This window comes from Lonchura striata, chromosome 7, assembly GCF_050655825.1.
Source record: "Lonchura striata isolate lonStrDom1 chromosome 7, ASM5065582v1, whole genome shotgun sequence".
In the NCBI taxonomy this organism is placed as follows: Eukaryota; Metazoa; Chordata; class Aves; order Passeriformes; family Estrildidae; genus Lonchura; species Lonchura striata.
In genome coordinates this window covers 14,536,279-14,556,977 of record NC_140709.1, presented here as the reverse complement: position 1 = coordinate 14,556,977, position 20,699 = coordinate 14,536,279, and the positions used below count along the sequence as shown (strand labels likewise).

The window sequence follows — 20,699 nt, the reverse complement described above, 5'->3', positions numbered from 1 at the left end:
ACGCTATCTATGACTTTTTGGAAGCTCAGACGACAAGAATCTTTTTATAGCTCTACTGCATGAGTTTTTTCCATTTATTCTGAAATTGTGTCTTCTTCTCCTTACCCCATAACATTTAGTTTGTCTCTTCTTCCACAATTAATTTACCATTTCAACAAGACTTGGCAGTGCATTATGAATAATGCTGATATGAAACTATCAGTGCAGAAAAGGAAAGGAAGTTGCAACATGAAAGTTTTTTTTGGTTTTTTGTTTTTTTTTTTTTTTAAATAGGCTGCAGGAATGAAGCATATCAAAATGCTGCAGTGGGGTTAGTTTAACTGTCCCACTGCTAACAAAGCTTTCTTACTTAGTAGATAAATGCAATACAAATAGAAATTTCTAGTTTTTATTAAATGCCATCCTACCTTGTACCATGATCTCCCAGAAATCAGATACGGCTTTATCTTCCAACTTTGCTTTCAAGGCCTGCAGAAAATCATTAAAGCACTGCACCTTGGACAGCTGAAAAAAAATGTAACAGCAAATGTAAGCAAGAAATATTAGAACTACTAAAGAGCAATGCAAGCTTAATTCTTCATGAAGTAATTTAGCATGGTGAACACAAAAGTCTCTACAGAATTTGGGGTTTTTTTTCTATCAATATTGTGAGTTCTAAGGAAAGGTGAGCCACAAAAAGCACCCCTCAGAATGTGAGAAAGACTTTCTTGTAACTAGCTCTGTTGAAGAAGAAAATTGTAGGATTGTACTTTTAATTAGCACAAGCATCAGGTCATAGGCCTTCTGTTTTATGTTTAAACAAAAACAACAGCAAGTAACACCAGAGAGGCTAGTCCTCATTCCAGTAACAATAAAAGCCCCCATAAATGTAACTCTATTTCTAAAATTTGAAACATATTTAAAGTTAAATTATTTTTGCTGCAGCAATAGATTATCAAGCAAATAGGTCCATCATGCCTTTAATTTGAAAGAGGTCAGAGTATTCACACATTAACATTACCTTCATGGCCTCCTCTCTAAAAACTCTGATACAGTTGATCCCTTTCATGTAGTACTGTGAACCTTTATTTTCCAAGAACTGATCAATGCGGTTTATCAACTGCTGACTCACTGGAAGACAAGGAGAAATCAACTGATAAATAAATAAAAGAATGAACACTTTCAAGGAAAAAAAAAAATCCAACTTTTCTTTTATATCTCTCTTTTTCTATTCCACAGGCATCTAAGTATTTAATCATATCCGCACTGCCTCAAGCTATGCAAGCTGGTAATTGTTATATAAGTTAGTGACAATAATTTCAGCCTCTCTGGAAAAGCCAGACAGACTAGGAAGAACCTCAAGCATGTCCAAAGCATAATTTTCCCTGAAAGCCAAGGAAAAAAAAGCAGTGGCCTAACTTGTTTGATAAAAATTTGGGATCCTAAAGCTTAGGGAGGTTAATGTTTTACAACACAAGCATATCCCCTATACATCCTTTGCAATCAATTTTCAATTGTATTTCAATAGTCAATGTGTATTTCAATAAAAGCATTAAATTTAAGAGAAAAGCATAATAACATCAAATGGACATGTGTAGGGTGACTGCAGTTAAAAGACCTTGCTGCTATTGACATCAGAGTATGTCTCGTCTCTTGCACAGGTAGTTTGATAATTTTTCATCACAGCAAAGAGGTTTGTGATTATAGATTATAAAGTGTGCATGCCTGACAGGAAGAATCAGAAGTAAACAGTGAGACCTGTACCAACAAGAAGGTGAACAGCAGTTTTACCCTTACTGTTGAGCTCCTAAAAGGTAGGTAGCTGTAAACCACTGCAAATAGACAAGAGAAAATGTCACCCAAGAGCTCTGCAAATCCAAACTAATTTCTGCTGAATTTTAGTAATTTACTTTCTCTTCCTGTTTACTTACAGTTAAGAAACTGTCCAATTTTACCTTCTGGCAAACACCTCAGCCAGGGAAAAAACAAGTGTAAGGAGGATACAACAGTGATCTATAAATTCAGAAGCATTGTGAAAAGAATGAATAGGGAGTTGATAGTGCTCTGCCTCTCTCAAAACAAGAGTCAAGACTTGGGTTAAGAACAAACAATAAAACACGATCTTTTGAAACATACATCAGCAGTTAACCCCTTTACCAAAGGCTGATTTAAGTTTTGACAACTTGAAAAATGTCTGTTACAATTCTTAAAAGAGGATGCCTGTCAAGGGAGATTAACAGTGTTGTTGCCACTGAAGAAAAAGATTCAGAAAAGCTTTCTGACCAAGTCACAGCACCTGCCTGTCCTGTTCTTGTACTGTTAAAGACCAGTCAGTGGATTAGCAGAACCTTTCCCCGACCTATAGCACTTCCCAGCTCCAGATGTTAAATGGGCATAGACATCACTTCAAGAAGCATCAACAAAGAAAAGCACCTGCCAGACTGGTGGAAGAAACAAAAAGTAAACACACCAAGAAGAAGACATTGTTTAAGTACTGTGTTCCTCTCTGCTCACTGTGAGCATGCACAGCACCAGCTGTTACATAATTTTCTATAAAATGCCTAATTGAACTTAATCTGATGGACAATATCTCTGCATAGTGTGAAACAAGGCATGTTTGGTATTCCCTCACTAGGTTTTGATAGTTTCTAGAAAAGGAGGCCGATAATGGTTCTGCCCAACGGCAGCGACAGCACAAAGTGTGCTGAAGTGCCTGCTGTGCCAGAGGTAATCAGTTCACTCTCTATTTATTTCACCAGTAGCTGACAAGCTAAATTGAAGTCTAACTACTTAAGCTTCCCAAGTTAAGTCAGTCCATTTTTTTCATGGTTAATGATTTTCTCATTAAATGTTCTAATTTCTTATGAATTGCACTAATAAAAGCAAGTCCTGCTGGTGTTTTCAGTGGTGGTGGTGTTTTTTTAAACACTGCCTTCTCATTGATGTGTTAAATTAAAACCCCAGGCACTATAAGGGTGCAATAAAAATCTTTATTGTCAGAAAGATTCCAGCATACTGTTTGAAATTATCTGACACTCTACTACTTCTTTTGCATTTAATTTTTTTTAAATCCCTTTCCATTTATTGCCCTGGCAGCCATCAGAAGAAAATACTTTCTTGCTACTGACTATGAGATGCCTCCTTTTGAAATCTGTGGTAAGGAACCAAATGAAACCTGCAAGGTTTTACCAGGCACTGAGAGTCCATAATATAGGCAGCAAACAGGTAACATGGCAACAGTATTAAAGTCACATTCCTCTAATATCCTGAAGTTGCTTGGCTAAAAAGTTGGTTCTGTTCATTGGGTTTCCCTTAAATGATAGACCAATGATGGATCAATCTAAAATAGACAAAAATTCCTATGTTCTGATTAGACTACCAAATTACTTCAGGGGGCCAAAAGTAATGTTAAAGAGAGTAGATAAGGATTATATCAGGAAATTCTTGAAGTGGTTGCTGTTCCTTTACACTTCTAATCTGAGAACTTCATTGATTTCCTGCTGCCTTTTCATTAGTCTGAATCTTTGGGTCTGGATGCTGCAAAAAATAATGTCCCTGTTTTTGGAGCAAGGCATGTTCTGCATAAAGATGTCTTTTTAACTAAGCTGTGATAAGCATTAACTCTGATATGTCCCAGACAAATCTCAGGATTGAGGTTTTGAGGAGTAGACCCTTGAGTTACAAACTGACAGCCTATTCAGGCCATTCCTCTGTAATTGCAACTTTTTTCTTCTCTCCCAACTTCCCTAACTCCACACACTCTTAAGAAAGTGAACAACAGATTTCTACATTTTGCATTAACTGAATTTCCAGCACTCCTAATAACCACCACATTCTGCAGAACATCCCAAGAAATTTTAATGTCCTCTTTCCTTTTTCTATTGTACCTGACTGGTTAGATAACAAATATAGTTATTAACGGTTGGAGAACTGCAGAAAAAAATCCCAGAATAGAAGATCTTTTAGTTCTAGCAGAATTTAATCCCTTCCCCTCTGGCATTCAGATACATTTGCTACTCCAAAATACATTCACTACTGCTGTCATTTTTTGTGAAATATGCCATGAACAATTATATTCACTTGTTATCTCTGAACAGCTACAATACAGAAGCGCAGTTGTATTTTCATGTTTGTTCAGTTCAGCTCTTGGTCTTGATTACTATACCAATCAGATTATACAATAATAGCCAAAACTGTCTATTATTACAATCCAGGCTTGATTCCTTGGAGATTCCCCCACCCCCCAAAAAAAAAATCGGGTTAAAAAAAATTTCTTCCTTTAGACAAAAGACTCCCGTTAATCTTCTGATTTACGTGCTGCTGGTGATAATGATTTGTATTCATGGGCAGTGTTTAAAGTGTGATTCACTGACAAATCAGTTAAATCACCTGGTAATTCATTTTAAAATACTGCTCTGTATCATCTTTCTAGAACTGAAAAGAAGAAAGAAATTCTGAACTGAAAAATGTACTAATTTTTAAGGGCCTCCTTCATCTTTAAGCTAAGAAATAAGAATTTTAAGACCAAGACCTGTTGTTTGTTGAACTAATCCAATACCCTATGAGGTGCTGTTCAGTTTTGAAATGGTGTCTCTAAATGACCTGTGAGTATGGATTAGCATGATTGAGGCTGCATGTCTGAAGGACATACAACGAAAATCCCTGCTAAAAACAGGGTTCACTGTGGAACAGGTGCCTCAGTGCCCCAGAGACCTGAGTTCCATGTAGCTCCAAAAATGGAGTCTCCAAGTTCTCATGGGCCCCTTTTTCTGTCTAAGTCCCATAAGTGTGATCTTTATTATCTTTTCCCCTATAACATCTAATTCAAATTCTGTTTGTTGCAACTCAGAGCTTTGAGTCTCACCCAATCACTGTGCCCTTCAAAGACAAACCTGGCTTCATCTTCTCTGTGAAGCAGTTATACAGAAAACTTCAAAGTGATTCTATAGACTTAAGTATTTGGTTTGCAAAAACCCTTCTAATGACTGAATCATTTTCATCAAACCAGTCATTGCATTTGGCTTGCCTAGCAGTAGAGCATGAATAGTCTCTGAAATATACAAAAACATCCAGTAAGATAAAAATGCAAACTGCAAAAACACGCCAACAAAGAATTAAGTATTTGCTTTTTAGAAAACTATCTTAGCTCCAGAAAGGTAATTAACTATACTTATTTCTACAGAAAATATTGCAATGAAATATCATCATTGTTCATATGCAGTTACTGATTCTTTCAGCTATATTTTTCTAGAAATGGTTAGGAAAAAATATTAACTAATTTACTATAAATACAGAAATGAGAGCTTAGTGCAATTTGTCTCTGGACATGCAGATTTCTCTCCCAGCTGAAAATCAGTAAATTAAAAAAGCTTTTTCAAGATCATGGTCTCAGATAGGATGTAAGGTGCAATAAATGTGGCCTATAAACTCACACAGAAAATTTACAAATCAGAGAAAATATTATGCACGTGTCAGTACCTTTTTCTACTCCCCTGATTCTATCTCATACAGAAGTCTATGAAAATACAACACAACACATCAGACATGATCTGCTCTCCAGAGATGCAGACATGGATGGAAACCTCCAAACAGGAGGATGAACTGGTAGTACGTGGCGACTCCTTTGGCATTACAAAGATGGCAAGCACTGACTGCATTCTCTGAAGCCACAGAAATGAAGAAACTCATTGTACACCCTTGGGAGCAACAATTAGATTCTACTCAGGTAAACTAATCTATTTTATGTGCAGTCATTGACAAAAATGTCAGAAGTTGTTATCAGGAGACATCTCTTTGTAATGACTGTACACTTGTGACTTGCTCAAAATAAGACCTGCATAACATAACACCTCTCTGGCCGTGAATGCAAATAAGAAAGTAAGGATGAGGATAAGAAAGTATGGGAACACAATTCTAGTTACATGAGCATCAGCATTAACAACTAAGCTGAAACCATCAAACATATCTCACCATGTAACCCCTAAGCAGCTCCCTCCTGTAATAAACAACACAATTTTCAGGAAAAAACGAAGTTGACTATTGTTTCAGGAGTTGAGCTGCCAGTCCAGAAAACCTATCTCTAAGATCCTTGCCAATCTAAAAATCTTTATTTAGGAATTAGTGGCAAAGTTCTTATACATCATCAGACCCAGACTAGTTTCCACTTAAGACTTCGGCTAGGAAAGGTACAAGCCCTGATTAATGAATCCCAGTGAGGGCACTGCAGGAAATATACTGGTACCTATTTTCAGTGATAAATATACCATCAGGAGTTCCTACAAGCTGTTTCAGAAGAAAAAGAAAAATAATCACCTTGCCATCCCCTGGTACTGCTAACTTTATAATTTTGGTGTGGGTGTGCCATTAACCTGGAGCTGAATTAAAAAGTAACAGCAGTGTCAGTATTTAAAGTGCAACTCTTCCTACTGCTACAACTTCTCTTATCTACCAAAAAACAACCCACCTCCAATCAAACAGTTGAAAGGTCTTTCTCCTCCCTATGAAAGGACTGCTGTTATTTTAAAAGGTGAATGTAAGTTCTATTCAGTTAGGAAGAGTGTAGTAGATGTTTTTTAAATACAAGAAATAAAAACAGAATGCAGCTTAGCAGTTCTCCTGTCTGCATCCTGACAACGTGAAATGCTATCCTTTTTACAAATAAGTATTTGAATGCCATAGATTATCCTTCTCTGCAAAGAAATTTTATATTTCTTATGTTCTAGCAGAAGGAAAAAAATTCATCATTAAATGACAAAATTATACCAAAAAACCGCTTAGAACCACTGAATAGTTTTAAGGCAGAATTTACTATTTACATAACCAAAGTGCAATATAGCAAGCCATTAAAAACATGCCTGCAATGTTCAATATATTAAGCTACCTAAAAGACTCTAAAGCACAAAAAGGATTATCCAGAAGAAAGAGATAATATGCAAAGTATGTTTTTATTTATAGTGGCTTCTATCTCTCCTTCAAATGGGTGACTGCACTACATTCTGTTTAACTACACCTTATCATTACAGAGCAGATCACAGAGAATAAAAGCAAATTGCTCAAAATTTCATAACCTTCCAACCATGTACTGCAGTTATCTCCAGCACAGCTACCAAGTGGACATATTTAAACACTCATTCTAGTTAAACCATCTTCAAGGATAATCACTATACTTATTTCTAGCTCAAAGCTTTCCTACATGATAAAATTTATCACTGTAACAAAGTAGTCAACTGTTTCACATTTTCTGTATTCTAATGAATTGTACAATGCTTTTTTAACCGCATCTTAATATACCTGAGATTTAAGAATACAACTCAATATTTTTTAAATAAATAATTTCTTCTAGGTCTAATGAAAAATCCATGTATAAAATCTACCTAGCTGGCATAGAGGTCTGGAAATTCTGGAAATAGCTATGCAGGATTTAACAGGCCATATTACAACTCAATATACCTGCTAAATACACTCCTGAAACTACATCAAAAGGACCAAAGGCCTTGTTGTAATACCCAGTACCTCACTTAAGCACCTCTGCAAATCTTTATTTGAAAAGGAATGTGACATTAGTGGCTATTTGGCAGATCAGGTTTACTCTGCCACAACCTTCCAATCATCCTTTATGAAATAAAGGACCCTATCCATCTTGTGCCTTCTTTTTAGGACGCCTTTGGATTACATATATCCCTGTATAGCTACTCCAGGAGGGAAATACCATACAAACCAATGATAATTTCATAGCATTTTCAGACTTAGGCCATGGAAGACGGTGCTTGACCTGTGCCTTGTGTTCTTTTTTATCTCTGAGAAGAGTCAGTACTCACAGAGCCTTCTCTCAACTTTCAGATTACAAATACTACTACCTTTTTATTCCATTCTGAATTCACCTGTGCTTTCTTCCACTCACAAGCAGTAAGAAATGACCTTTGCATATGAAGATTTAAGTCCCAGGCATGAGAGTCTCTTTTTTTGTTCATGCAACATGAGACAGGTTTCTCACACTGTGCACACCCAACAGCTCTCCACTTCAGGCCAGGAAGATCCCAGGAATGAGAAGCTGAGGATCATTCCGAATGAGGCCATCAGTGACTACCAAGGGGTCTTTGTTAGAGACAACTGATGAGCTGCTCAGGTGCCTCAATGTAGCTACCCAGTGCCTTTTTACCCAAACACAGCTACCTGAGACTTTTAATTGGGGAAGGCAAGTATTAACACGGGAATTACAGATGACAACTTCCTTGGCTCAGTGGCACTACAAGCTAACCTGTAAATTCCAGAGCAAGTCACATTGCACTAGAAACTTATGTTTAGACAAATGAATTGCATTTAATGAACTCTGAAAGTGCTACTAATAAAATTAAGATAGACAAAAGTAATTTACCATCTTTGAAGTCAGCATTTTTCTTCCTCACCAGAATTCGGAAATCTTCTGCTGGGTTAACACTGCCTACCTACAAAAAGTACAAAACCAATTCAACTGTTTTCCAAAATGCATCTCTTTCTTCTTGTCAGGCAACAAGAATCTTTAAATTTTTTTTATTTGAATATTTGAACTGTGTACTTCTCTGCATTCAGACTCAAAAATGCAAGTCTTATAAAGTGTGTTAATGCACAGTATTCCTGGCAAAGGTTGGTTATGACATGAGCAAGATGAAGTCACTCAGCTGCGCTGTGACAAGTCGACCACTTCCCTGGTGCTGAGAGGACATGAGCACAACACTTGAGGTTATCTGCGAGTCCAGCTTTGAGACCATCTGTAGCACAGACCTCTTAGACCTCTCTAATCTACCAGATGCTTAGTGAGCAGTGTGAGCTCCGAGGCACGTGGATACAGAATCAGTGGTTTGCCACTCCAATAGGGCCTCAAAATTAAAAGCTTGCACTTAAATCATCTAGGCTTTCTGGCAGAGTCTGACATCTTAAAGTCTAAATGCTCTAAATCGGCATGCAAATGCAGAAACCTTTCAAAGGAACTAAAACCAGGTCAAATATAAATAAACACTGAAAAATGGATGCATTAACTTGAGGGAAAAAAAACAACAATCTTAAAATTTTCTATCAGCAATCAATTCTCCTACTTTTTTTTTATGCTTTGCTGTCAAAATAATTCATGGATTTGCAATAAGTTTGCTTGGTTTCACTGTATTTCTTCAAGATCTAGCTATGCCACTTTTCAGGAAATACCAAAAAAATATATTAGAAGTCAGAACACTGAAATCTTTTTCGACTTCAAATATTTTTGTAAGTATCAATAATGCTTTTTTCAAAATGAACCTTAAAGAACAGCACATTTGAAAACAAGAGAAGTTAGCTCAATATTAATTACTCTTTTATAATAGGAAAACATCAAATAAAGGAAGGTGCACAGTTATGATACAGGTTTTGTCTAGCCACAAAATTATAAGTTAGATCTAGTGGCAAGATGAAGCCAAATTTCTGATTTAGCCTCCAAACTAATGCAGAGAACAATGTCTAAAATCACAGCAATACTTTTGATTAAATACACAGAGGCAACTTTTATGTTGCAGAAGATATGAAAGACGGCGAGAACAAAATTCAACCACTAAGCTCCAATTCTGTTTTCTTCAGATCCTCAGGCTTTTCTTTTAGAGTTCTAAACACCAGGAGAGAAATTTGTCCTAAAATATCCACGACTGATGGAAACTTGTGTTAACACATGCCTAAGGGCAGAGAAAGTTGTCTTCAGAATCTCTAGCAGAGTCTCAGATGTACAAGTAGACAGTATTTCAGTCATGTTTCAGCTAGAAACTCTCCTTTTATCAGGAATTCTGTATATTCACTACAATAGATTTCGAGAATTAATCTTCCCCTTTAATAATCAGATTTGTAAAAATATGCTTACAGAGGTGATATTGCCTTCAGCAAGTTTCATAATGCTAAAGCTTTCTTCCTCATCTTCAATTTTTGGTTTCTTAAGGCCGGGTTCATCTTCGCTGCAAATGAGAAGGACAAAAATGAATATAAACACTTGAAGATGACTGTCCTGCCTACTAACCAGGGAGTCAATAAATTAATGAAATATACACTGAACTAAACTTCATTACACAACTGTTCCAAAATCAACATTTAAACATGCCTTATTTTTCCCTTGGGCTGCATAAGCCAGACAGTAAAAACAGATCAAACTTCATCTTCACATCCAGCAAAGGCATCACTTGTTGAAAGTATGAGATTATTACTGCTTATTTCAGGCATGAATTTCCTTATACAAACCTTCTTCATCTTTCTAAATACAAAATATCTCCAAACACTTTATTTAGAACCTCTGTGTTGAGTTAGCCTTGATAATTTACAGTATATAATATGACATTTGGTATTTTCACTAGATTTTTTATAAACATGAAATGTAAGTGAAAATGTACCATTTTAGTAAGACATTAATTTACTGTTCAATCACTACCTGCTAGATCCTGTCTTGGAATTTACAGCTAATACAAACCTGTTTACACAGTGACTTTTGAGCCTAATGACCACTATTCTCCATCAGCACATGAAAGCTCTGTAAACTTGCACCTTGTATTTGTTAAAACCTAGACAAACTCCAGTTAAGAAGATCAGAACTCTCTTAGGACATTTTAAGCTACATCTCAAAATGCTTTCAAAAGACTATTTTTATTTTTTAAAAGCTAATTGTGATTTTGGGCTACTTTCTTGCTTTGTCCTTACAAAGGTGTACATTCAAACTAGGAACTTAATTCTAACATGCAACACTTCAGAGCACATCTCGGCAACAGAGGAAAATCCAGATAATCACAAAAGGGAAAGGAAATCAGATGCTGTCAGGCTACTGACACAGATGAATTGATTTCTGTTTAAGAATGACTGAAAGCTACTCAGCAACCCAAAAGGCAGGATTTGTGTTCAAGGAATCCCAAAACAAAGTAAAAAGTTTTTCTGAAAAATTCTACTACTGTGAAAAGAAGAAACTGCATGATGATGTAGGGACAAAGTCAGAGATCCTGGATTAGGAGCCACTTTTCATCCTGCAAGATTAGAAGTGATTGCAAAAACTGCACTGCACGTTACAGAAGCAATCAACTATTAGAAAGAACTTGTGCAGTCTTCCTTTTTGCTTTCTATAGCACACTCTCTCCCCTACTTTACAATCATTGTCTCTCTCACTTTGTTTCAGAAATCTTCTGTGTCCTTTACTTAATTTTGTCACTACCAAAATGAAATCTCTTTTCCTCAGCAACTCCTGTCATTCAGCATAACCTTACTTATCACTCTAGGAGAAATGATGACTTTAGCTATGCCTAAGGACAAGGATAAGATACCTTTGCTTCATTCTCATCTCTGCTGACTTTCTGGCTAACCTTGAACAAGTTGCTTGATTGTTTAGAACAACCAGTGTGTCTCTCTGTAAAAGGAGAAACTGATACTTATCACCACCAGAGAGTTTAGAAGTTCCACTGGAACCAGAAATCTTGTATATTAATATGTTTCGATGAAAGGTGTAAAGAACAACAAAAATTCTCTTTTTGAGTATTTTCCTCCAAAAGTATATGGCAATCAATTTTCTTCTTTTTCTTCCTGCATTATTTTTACTGATTCAAAATGCTTAGGGATTGGAGGAAGGAGAAAATATATGATGATGCTGCATTTAACAGCCTAGGACCAAATCTACAGTTGTCATTAATCAGTGCAGCACAGCAGAAACTAATGAATTCATAGCCATTTATACCAGCCAAGGATCTGACATTTAGAATATGCACTGATTAGCAGTATTTTTAAACTGCAAAACGTGCAATTACTATTTGAGAAAAATTAATAAAATACAAGATTAATTTAAAACACCCACTTCTACATTAATATAGAAGCCTCTCATATCCTGCAAAGCTGGATGAGATAACAGCCTCTCCATAGCCAACCTAAGAAGGAAAAAGTAAAACGTTTTCTATATTACTGGATTTTTTTAACTACACAGATCTCATGCAAAAGTGATACAAATTAATACCAAAATCTCTATTAAGATATCATGCCTACAATTATGTTGCTTTAGTCCCATTAGACCTTAAAAATTAACAGAGAAGAATCTGGTCAGTATTATGACAGGAGATAGAAATCAGTTATAGAAAACAAAAATAATGGTCAAGACATCTCCTAAGCAACTTTTCCAAATACTTAAGTGCAACCTATATCTTAGTATCAATAAGTTGAATCTCATAGAACCATAGCATAGAGAATCACAGAATGGTTCCTACATGCCTACCATGGGCAGGGATACCTCCCACTAAACCAGACTGCCCAAAGCCCCACCCAGCCTGGCCTTGAACACTGCTAGGAAGGAGCATCCACAACCTCTCTGGGCAACCTGTGCCAGTGCCGCTGTAATTTAATATTTTCCTTAATCATTGTTGCAGAGTGATGCACTTTTCTTGATCCAATGAATAAATTATATCATCTCAGTTTTCCCCAAACACACAACAAAAACATACAGTTAAGACTGCTGTTGTACCAACGATAAAATACTACCAGCCCCATTCATTACTACAGCAATACCATTTTTCTGCAATTTAAAAAGAAATCTTAACTATCATTCATTCCTCTTTGCATAGTTGAGTCTGTATCTTTTACTTCCTTTACAGCTTATTTTTTAAAATAATTTTAATGCCCAACATCAATTTCTATCTAAATTGCTTTTACAACTACTTTTATCACCTCTCTAAAAGAAGCCAGTTTTTAAACAAAATAGATGATATATTTTAAAGCAACTAACAGTAATGGGTCACTGCTTTTTGTTTAAATTTTCTCTCTAGCTTGTTTGAGCCCAATTTTTTGCCTTTTATTTCTAATCTGGCTCTACCACTTTTTAAGATATATATATATGAATGCACTTATGTACATAAACCCAGAGAAACTGAGGCATGGAGTAAGGAAAAGAGAATTGAATCAGTATGAATTCAGAGATACACCAAGGCAATAGGAATACACTGATATCAGCAACAACAACAAAAGAAAGCCAGGTGTGTCCCAGTCTGTAGAGAGGAATGTGGTCATTAGTCTCAAGCAGCAAAGTGAGGAGTCCTGTGTCATGTCTTCCCAAAGACAAGATGCTGAGGAGGCTCTACCCAACACAGAGCTAAGCAAGAGCTCAAAACACTTCAAAGATGTCATTCCTAGTGCTGAAAGAACTGAACCAACAATGACGAAACAAAGGGAGAAGGAGCTGAGAACACTCCAGCATCTCAGGGACCCAGTACTTATATTATAGATTTATGTAAATTAATTTCTCAGAAGCAGATTTTGTTTACGCAAATTGATTTGGCTGAGATGACAATACAACAGTAGTATCAATTTAGCATTTATTCTTCTATCTGCAGCACAAATAAACAAAACACACTATATTCAATAACATCAAAAATACCTTTCTTAAAACTGTTCAAACAATAGCTGTTCCAGGAAGAGTCTATAACAGCTTGATTTTTTTGGAGACAACCACATTAATTGCACAGTAGATAATAATGAAACTGCTTTTCTTTTGATATTCAAAATGAAAGCTAGATAATTACCTAAATCAAGCATGCTGAGAAGGAAGGCTCAACTTTATGGCTAATTTAAACTGCCATGGCATTTATTCTAAACTAAATTAGATCCTCTGTTACTGTTATTTGAAACTATTTTATAAACTCTTGTAGGACAAACTGACCAGGAAACAAGCAGCAATGCAACAGGTTGCCCAGAAAGGATGCAAACCCTGAAGGTTTTCAAGGCCAGACTATACGAATCCCTCCTTAGATCTCACAGGTGGCCTTTGAGCAACAGGTTGACCTAGAAGCCTGCAGTGGTCCATTCCAATCTGATGGATTTTGTGATTCTGTGGCAGCAAATACAAACATGAGGAACTTACTGGTGCCTAGTGTGTCCTGCACTGCAACAGTATGACCACCACTATCCACAAAATACTCCAGACATTCTGTGGCACCACAACATTCTCTATCCATCAGCATTTTTTCCAGTGTGTAACTCATTGATTTTCTGTTCAAAAGATTCTGAGCCTGCTTCATCCAGCAAAAACAACCTGAAGTGTAAAAAAAATTTTCAAAAAAAAAAAAAAATCCATAATACATCTCTAACTTACTTGTCTTTGAAGATGTCTTGTGCAGTCTTCTCTTCTTTTTTCTTGCCAACTTCCTTTAGGGGAAAAAGTGCTTTTACTCTTTCCAGAGGAGTCTGACACCTTTCTCTTACCACACAAGGCATCTCCAGCATTTCTAAAATGTGCTGTTCTATTGGTGGCAGTGGCTTATCAGGGTAAAAAGCCTTGTGCTGCAAACACTGCAAGAAACAAAATAGTCTGAGCAAAGTAGAACTTTCAATTATATTAAAAACTTTCAATATAATGCCTGTACACCATATGGTAACTGCAAAATATCTTCCATATTAAACACACTACCTTTGTATTGCTGAAAAATATCCTGTCTCACAGTGGACTGAAAGTCATGATCAACTGTTTAAGGAGATTATTAATGATATTAAACAAGAATACTGATGCAGATGAGTGTTCCCACACTCACTGGAATGAGTTCTATGAAAATTATTAGAAAAATCCCAGGAATTAAACAGTCATCTGCAATGGTTCATATTTTTAGCTACACTCTACCTTTAAAAAGCAGTTATCTTATAAAACAGTCCCACAGGAGAGATTTCTGTACACTTCAAAATTAAAGTAAATGAGATCTATCCCAACCACACATTCCAGTTATTGTAACAGTTCAATGTCCCTCAAAGAAAATATCATACTCAGTATCCATACAGGAAGAATGTTCACAAGCTTAAGAGAGAATGCAAATAGAAAGAGAATATTAAATGTGCACAGGTGAGGTACAGAATATATGAATGTTTGGAACCTAGCTTTGAAAAAAGTAGAGAATGAAGGGAGCTGACAGATGCACAAAGCTGGAACAGATGGTGAGGGCTACAGAGAAGGATTTTTCACCCAAGTGTAGAGTCAGCTCACACAGTCACGGAGTCAAGAAGACGGGAGAGATGAGGTTAATGAGGCAGGCTACAGAAATTCCATGGAGGGCTTTGAAAATAAAGTAAATATCTTTACAATTTTGTGAAGTGTGAGATAGCAGTAAAGAGGTATGTGCATTTACCAATAAACAGATACCAGTGCATGCACACAAACACATCAAAACGTGATATACAAAGGAGACAAATTTTTTTCTATGCCTATTGCACTGGGTTCATTAGACACTCATGTGAAGGCACCTACTCAGTAAACTAGGAATACAGCAGAGATTTGCTCCCCTGTTGGCTGTCAGACACGACATTAAAAAACAAAATCAAAGCAAATAAAAACTCCTATTCATACTGGAAATCTGCCAATAGAGAAAATCGAGACAATATGTGATACATCAATACTGATGTGCTTTCAGGCTGCCATTAAGATTCCAGTCCACATTAGAATGTACTGCCAAAAGGAGGCAGTTGTACAAGGCAACTGATTTGGAAACACTTGTAATGATTTAAGTCACAATTATTTTGAAAGGCAGTAGAAATGTTGCTGGAAGCTTCAGTAATGGCTCTTATGATAAAAAAAAAATAGGTAATTGAATTAAACTCACAAAGCAAAAAAACTTAAGTCCCCTGTTATGCCTATGTATTTTAGGCTTTTGTAACTGACACCTTAATGTGTGCAGCTGCAAGAGCTGAGCAGACTGAGCGGACACAGCATCCACTTTTACCTGTTTTTAAAGTAGATGACTACATCTGAAACCTGAGATGGCAGGTACTGTCAAAACTCAGGTGCTAAATGGAGACAAAGTTAAACAGACAACCTGGAATCTCTAAAGCAACACCATCCCTCTTAACCTTGCTTCACCCCTTCCTTCTGTGTCCAGCAGGAATCACTCCTACCTTCACAGCTAGAAGAAACTCACACTGCCACTGCCTTACAGACTCACTGTTCTATTCATGCAGGTTGTCACCAAGGCACTAGCTCCTCATTGCTTTTCCTAATTCCTTACATTTCTACTTCAAGAGACACAGCCAGTTTTCAGGAACAGGGGTCACACCAAGATACTGGTCAATGGATGCAATGAAGTGGGCTGCACACCATTAATTCTGTGATAAACAATGACATATATACACCAACAGACCAACAGGTCCATCTCTCTATAGAACCACCATTGTTGAACCAATTTTTTTATTTGGCTAACAAATGAAATTAACTGCATTCCCTAAACATCTTAGATGCTTCAAATACATGTATTTAGGATGGACAACTTAAACAATAATGTTGGAAGTCTACCACTACAAAAGCTACAGAAGTTCACTTAGTTTTTTTCTGGAAGCAAGGAATAAAGGTTGAAAGTCTGGATATAGGATATTCCTCATTTTCCACTCCAGAAAGCATTAACAACTATTTCTCACCCACTCTGTCATTTCCTGATGCCTACTGCTACTTCCAGATATATAATTTAGCTTGATGTTTTTGTTTAAATTCTGGCTCTTGTCACTTATCATTCCAAATATCTTCATGAGGCAACAAAGCAAGGAAATGAAGTAGGAGTTCATCCTTTTCTTCACAGTTACTTTTCAAAACCATTTATAGGTTCTATTCAGCCCAATCCACTTACTGGCTACAGTCAAAAGATGATGCAGAATTTCTCTTCACAGTTCTTAAGAAACCAGCAGTGCCACTTTGCCTAAGAGCAAAATACTAAGAACCTGGAATATCTTTGCAGCAAAGGAGAGAACAACTTAGCATAGATTAATAGCAATTTTGTAATAAGACAAACAAATAGGGCTGTGTGTGACCAAAAGAAAGCACTAAGGGGTCTGACAGTTTAGGGCTTTCTAAACAGCAAAGACAAATTGTATTCTACCCCATACACTCAGTCAATAAATGCTTCTTCTACCAGTAGCACTCACCCTTACAAAATCTTATTATCCTCTAAGGAAATTGGCAAGTTACTCGGTTACTCTGTTCCAGCAGCAACTGACCCAAGTGCTGGAACATCACCATCACACTGTTTCAGAAGACAAACAGCACACCTAAAACAAACATCTTTCACCAATAGGTGACATCCACTAAACTAAAAGAATGCAAAACTCTATATAGCAATATAACAAAGGAAATTCTATCCCCCATGTATTTAATTTACGAGCAAAGCCCAAGTTTTGTAATATCCAAGCTTAACCACCCTTCCTAAAATAAGAGTTGTGCAGAGGTCAGTTCATTTGAAGTTCTTGCCCTGCAATAACCTCCAACTTATCAAATCTTGTATTCAGTTACACACTGTCTTGTCAATATGACTGGCAGAACTTGATGAGACCTCCGAATTCTTCAGGTGTCAATCAGAGTAAGGCTGAAGACAGTGGGCTTGCATGTGTTCCTGAAACACACATTGATCTTCAGATCCTTTAGTTATTTTAACAACACTGAGGAAGCAAGGCTTTGGGAAGTTAGGGTAAGTTTTCTTAATTTTAAAAAACATCTTCTTCCTACTTGTAAACCAAAATATATCATGTGGAATTGCTGAGATATGATGAATGTGATTGCTATAATACCATTTTTGGTCAATTTTCAGAGCAGTCACATGTTCAATGTATCTCCATGGTTCTGTATACAGTACAATTCTGCAGTTGCTTAAATTGCAATATAATTTTATTTTTGAATTTGCTGTGTCATTTTTTAAACACTTTCATTCCAATGTATAATTAAGTCTCTCATCCTCACAGTTGCAATAAAAGTCTTCGTGACATGAAAGGAATGTAAATCAAAATGGAGACAGCTTGATATAATAACTGCAAGAAGTGTGAACTGTTCTGCTGGCTCATAAAGGGCATCAGCTTAGACACCCCAACAGAATATTTTAAATGTCAACAATGTTAATAACCATTTATTACTGATCCAGTTCACCTCAGACTGACCTGGTCTGGAACACTGCTAGATGCAATAATGCACAGAAAAGTGATGGGATACAGAATGAGAAACTGAAGATATCCCAAATTTTCAGCCAATTTTTTCTCTTTGTCCAAAAGCCAAAGACTGAATCTATTTCCACTATACAGTGTTGAGAGGCAAGTTTTAATTTGCCTAGTCTATGTGCCTGTGAATATCACTGATGCTGTTGTAGACACCTCAGGACAGGTATAATTTCCCTTGCTTCCTGGAAACTAGAAATTTTAAAAATAAATTGATGTCAGGGATAACACAGAAGTCACTGGTTACCATATACTTTAATGCCAGATATTTATATCTGCATTTTCAGAATGCATATCTTTCCAATGTGAATCAAAGAAAGACATAGAGGTGAAAAATTTTAAGAAAAAAAGTTTTTAAAAAATACCATATAATTCATCTCACCTGATATAACCTCTGAAAATGAGGGTTTGGAATTTTGCTGGGCTTAAATAGGTCCTCAAAAGTTTCTCCATCTTCATGAACCAAATTCATAGAATCAATCAGTGAGTCAACAGCAGATAACTGATCCACTAAGGCAGCAATTACATATAAAGGAAGATTAAATACACTTGCAAATGGATGGATTTCTTGAAACAATTTATAAATGAAGATTCGCTTCACAATGCAAGATTTTCACCAAGTCATTACATGCCACAGAACACACTACAGCTATAGATGTGCCAATAAAGAATATGGATAATGGACACAATAATAAACCCCGGCTTTACTTAAGGACTACAGTATAAAGTCATAAAGCCTTTTTCTTTTTCCCCAAGACCTCAATTACTGTTGCCTCTCTGCTTTAGCTTTTCTTCTTTTTCAAGATGTTTTCATTTGCAACAGAAGGTTTATAGGCCACTTAGAAAATAAGGAGAGCAGTTGGTTTGCAAAACTAAATGGCATAATATAAATTTTTAAAGTTATGATTGCAAATTAACACAGTTCACAATAGCCAGCTACTGCTTTGGTAAGACACGTTTTAGATTTGTTATCAAACTGCTGGTTACAGGCAAGAAAATAATAACTGCTATAGAAACAAACCAGCATGCTAAATATACCCTGACATGCAGGTGCCCATTCAATGCATCTCATAGCAAACGAAAGAAGTGGGAGTGGATTTTAAACTACATGCACTTAAGACCCATCGCTGTGCAAAACTCTCAGAACAGCAAGTCAAGCTTTGTGTAGCTGCCTCTTCTCCAAAGATGCCATCCATCTCAACCTGGACACCAATAAGCACATGGTTTAATAACACTCCACAGAAAATACTGTCTTTGCCTTTGTACATTATATTAACAGGCCATACTGCAAATGGCTACAGGACCAGCTTTGCACCAACAGAGCAGCTGCCTCTGCTTTAATTCTAGCTAGCTAATCACACACTGTAGATCCCACAAGGTTTGGCCATTTACTCCCACAAATGAGTTCAAAGATCAAAGGATACAGAGGACTAATCACAGCTCTCTATCACAGGATCCTTCGAGACTCACAATGCTGTAACCTGAGCCAGAAGTCATTTAACAGGACAGTTGAAATACTGCTTGCAAACTCAGCTCTGCTCAGCCTGCACCTGAAGTGGCAAAGCTTTAACACACATTTACACTTCAAGATGACATCACCATAATGGATGCTCAAATACCTGGGTGTCTTCCTAAGTCAAAGTAACAACAAAACTTATGCTTTCATTGGTGAGCCAAATATTCTCTTTTATAGAATGTTAGAAGACAACACAAATATCTTACCTGTAGGAAAGTATTTTTTACTGTTTTTCAAGGATGAAAATACATATTGTCTTAGGTCTTCCATATAGGGTAGCTGCACATAGATAAGACACTGTGCAAGAGGAAAGATAAAACAACTGAGCCTGAAGAAAAAAAAAAATCTGTATCCCCAGAGTGCCATGTCAGAGCGATATAAAACCTATGAAAAATCTGGAGATGTAATATTTGTGCACATCAAAACCCTTAAAATATTTACAGAGCAACACAATTTTAAATCAGAATACAACAAAGCATTATATTTTATAACATCTTGATGGCTACACTCATTTTTTCTGCTTGTGGAATAAAGACCTCCCAACCCATTTGATCCCTTTTTCTTGTGCAGAGTTCCAATTACTCATGCTTTAATTATCCAATATATTGGCGCTTTGGGAGGTTTTATCACAGTTTACTGTATTCCAAAGTCAAAAGCTGGATTCTGTTTTTTTAACATTTCTCTGCCTCATTTTTTCTTTATTCAATTACCTCCTCCAGTTCATACCACCCTAAATAATTCCTTTCCATCTTTTATGTTTATACCCTTCAAAAGTCTGAAGATTGTTGTGTCCGCCCCCACATCCATCACTGCTCAGCCATGCTATACATATTTAGCTCTTTCAATAGTCTCTCATAAGAAAGATCAGGGGAAACATATGCTGCAAAAGTTCTGACATACTGTGTTGCTTCTGGGTCTCTCTGTAGAAGGGTAAGAGAGAAGAATTACCTCATATGCATCCTTAATATACGGAAAAGCTACTCCAATTTGTGGGTTGCATCTTCTATCATAAGCATAGCGCACTACAGCCACCATTTTCGACTCATCCAATGCACGAACAAGTGCAGAAAAAGCAACTGCTGCATTCTGGAGGGAAAAAAGAAGTGTAAAAAATCATGCAAGTTCTTAATCATGAAATACATATTTCAGAGGGAATTCAACAGTATTGATTTAGTCAAGACTAGTTTCCATATCAGTTATAACTTTAACACAAGCATTTTTTCATGTTCATAAATCAAAGAAGCAGAAAGGT

At 36.5% G+C, this 20,699-nt stretch overlaps 1 protein-coding gene across 3 annotated transcripts in view; it reads right to left on the bottom strand.

The window, feature by feature from the left end:
* XRCC5 (X-ray repair cross complementing 5) overlaps positions 1-20,699 on the bottom strand; it is a 49,911-nt gene that overhangs the window by 8,699 nt on the left and 20,513 nt on the right. For all 3 annotated transcript variants that reach the window (XM_085584213.1, XM_021526169.3, XM_085584214.1), the window contains 8 exons: positions 20,396-20,533; positions 19,654-19,744; positions 18,314-18,441; positions 14,075-14,271; positions 9,836-9,926; positions 8,354-8,423; positions 1,001-1,110; positions 408-504 (listed from right to left, as the gene is read on the bottom strand). In XM_085584213.1, coding sequence (XP_085440339.1) covers positions 408-504; positions 1,001-1,110; positions 8,354-8,423; positions 9,836-9,926; positions 14,075-14,271; positions 18,314-18,441; positions 19,654-19,744; positions 20,396-20,533 — 922 coding nt within the window. The remainder of the gene's footprint in view (positions 1-407; positions 505-1,000; positions 1,111-8,353; positions 8,424-9,835; positions 9,927-14,074; positions 14,272-18,313; positions 18,442-19,653; positions 19,745-20,395; positions 20,534-20,699) is intronic.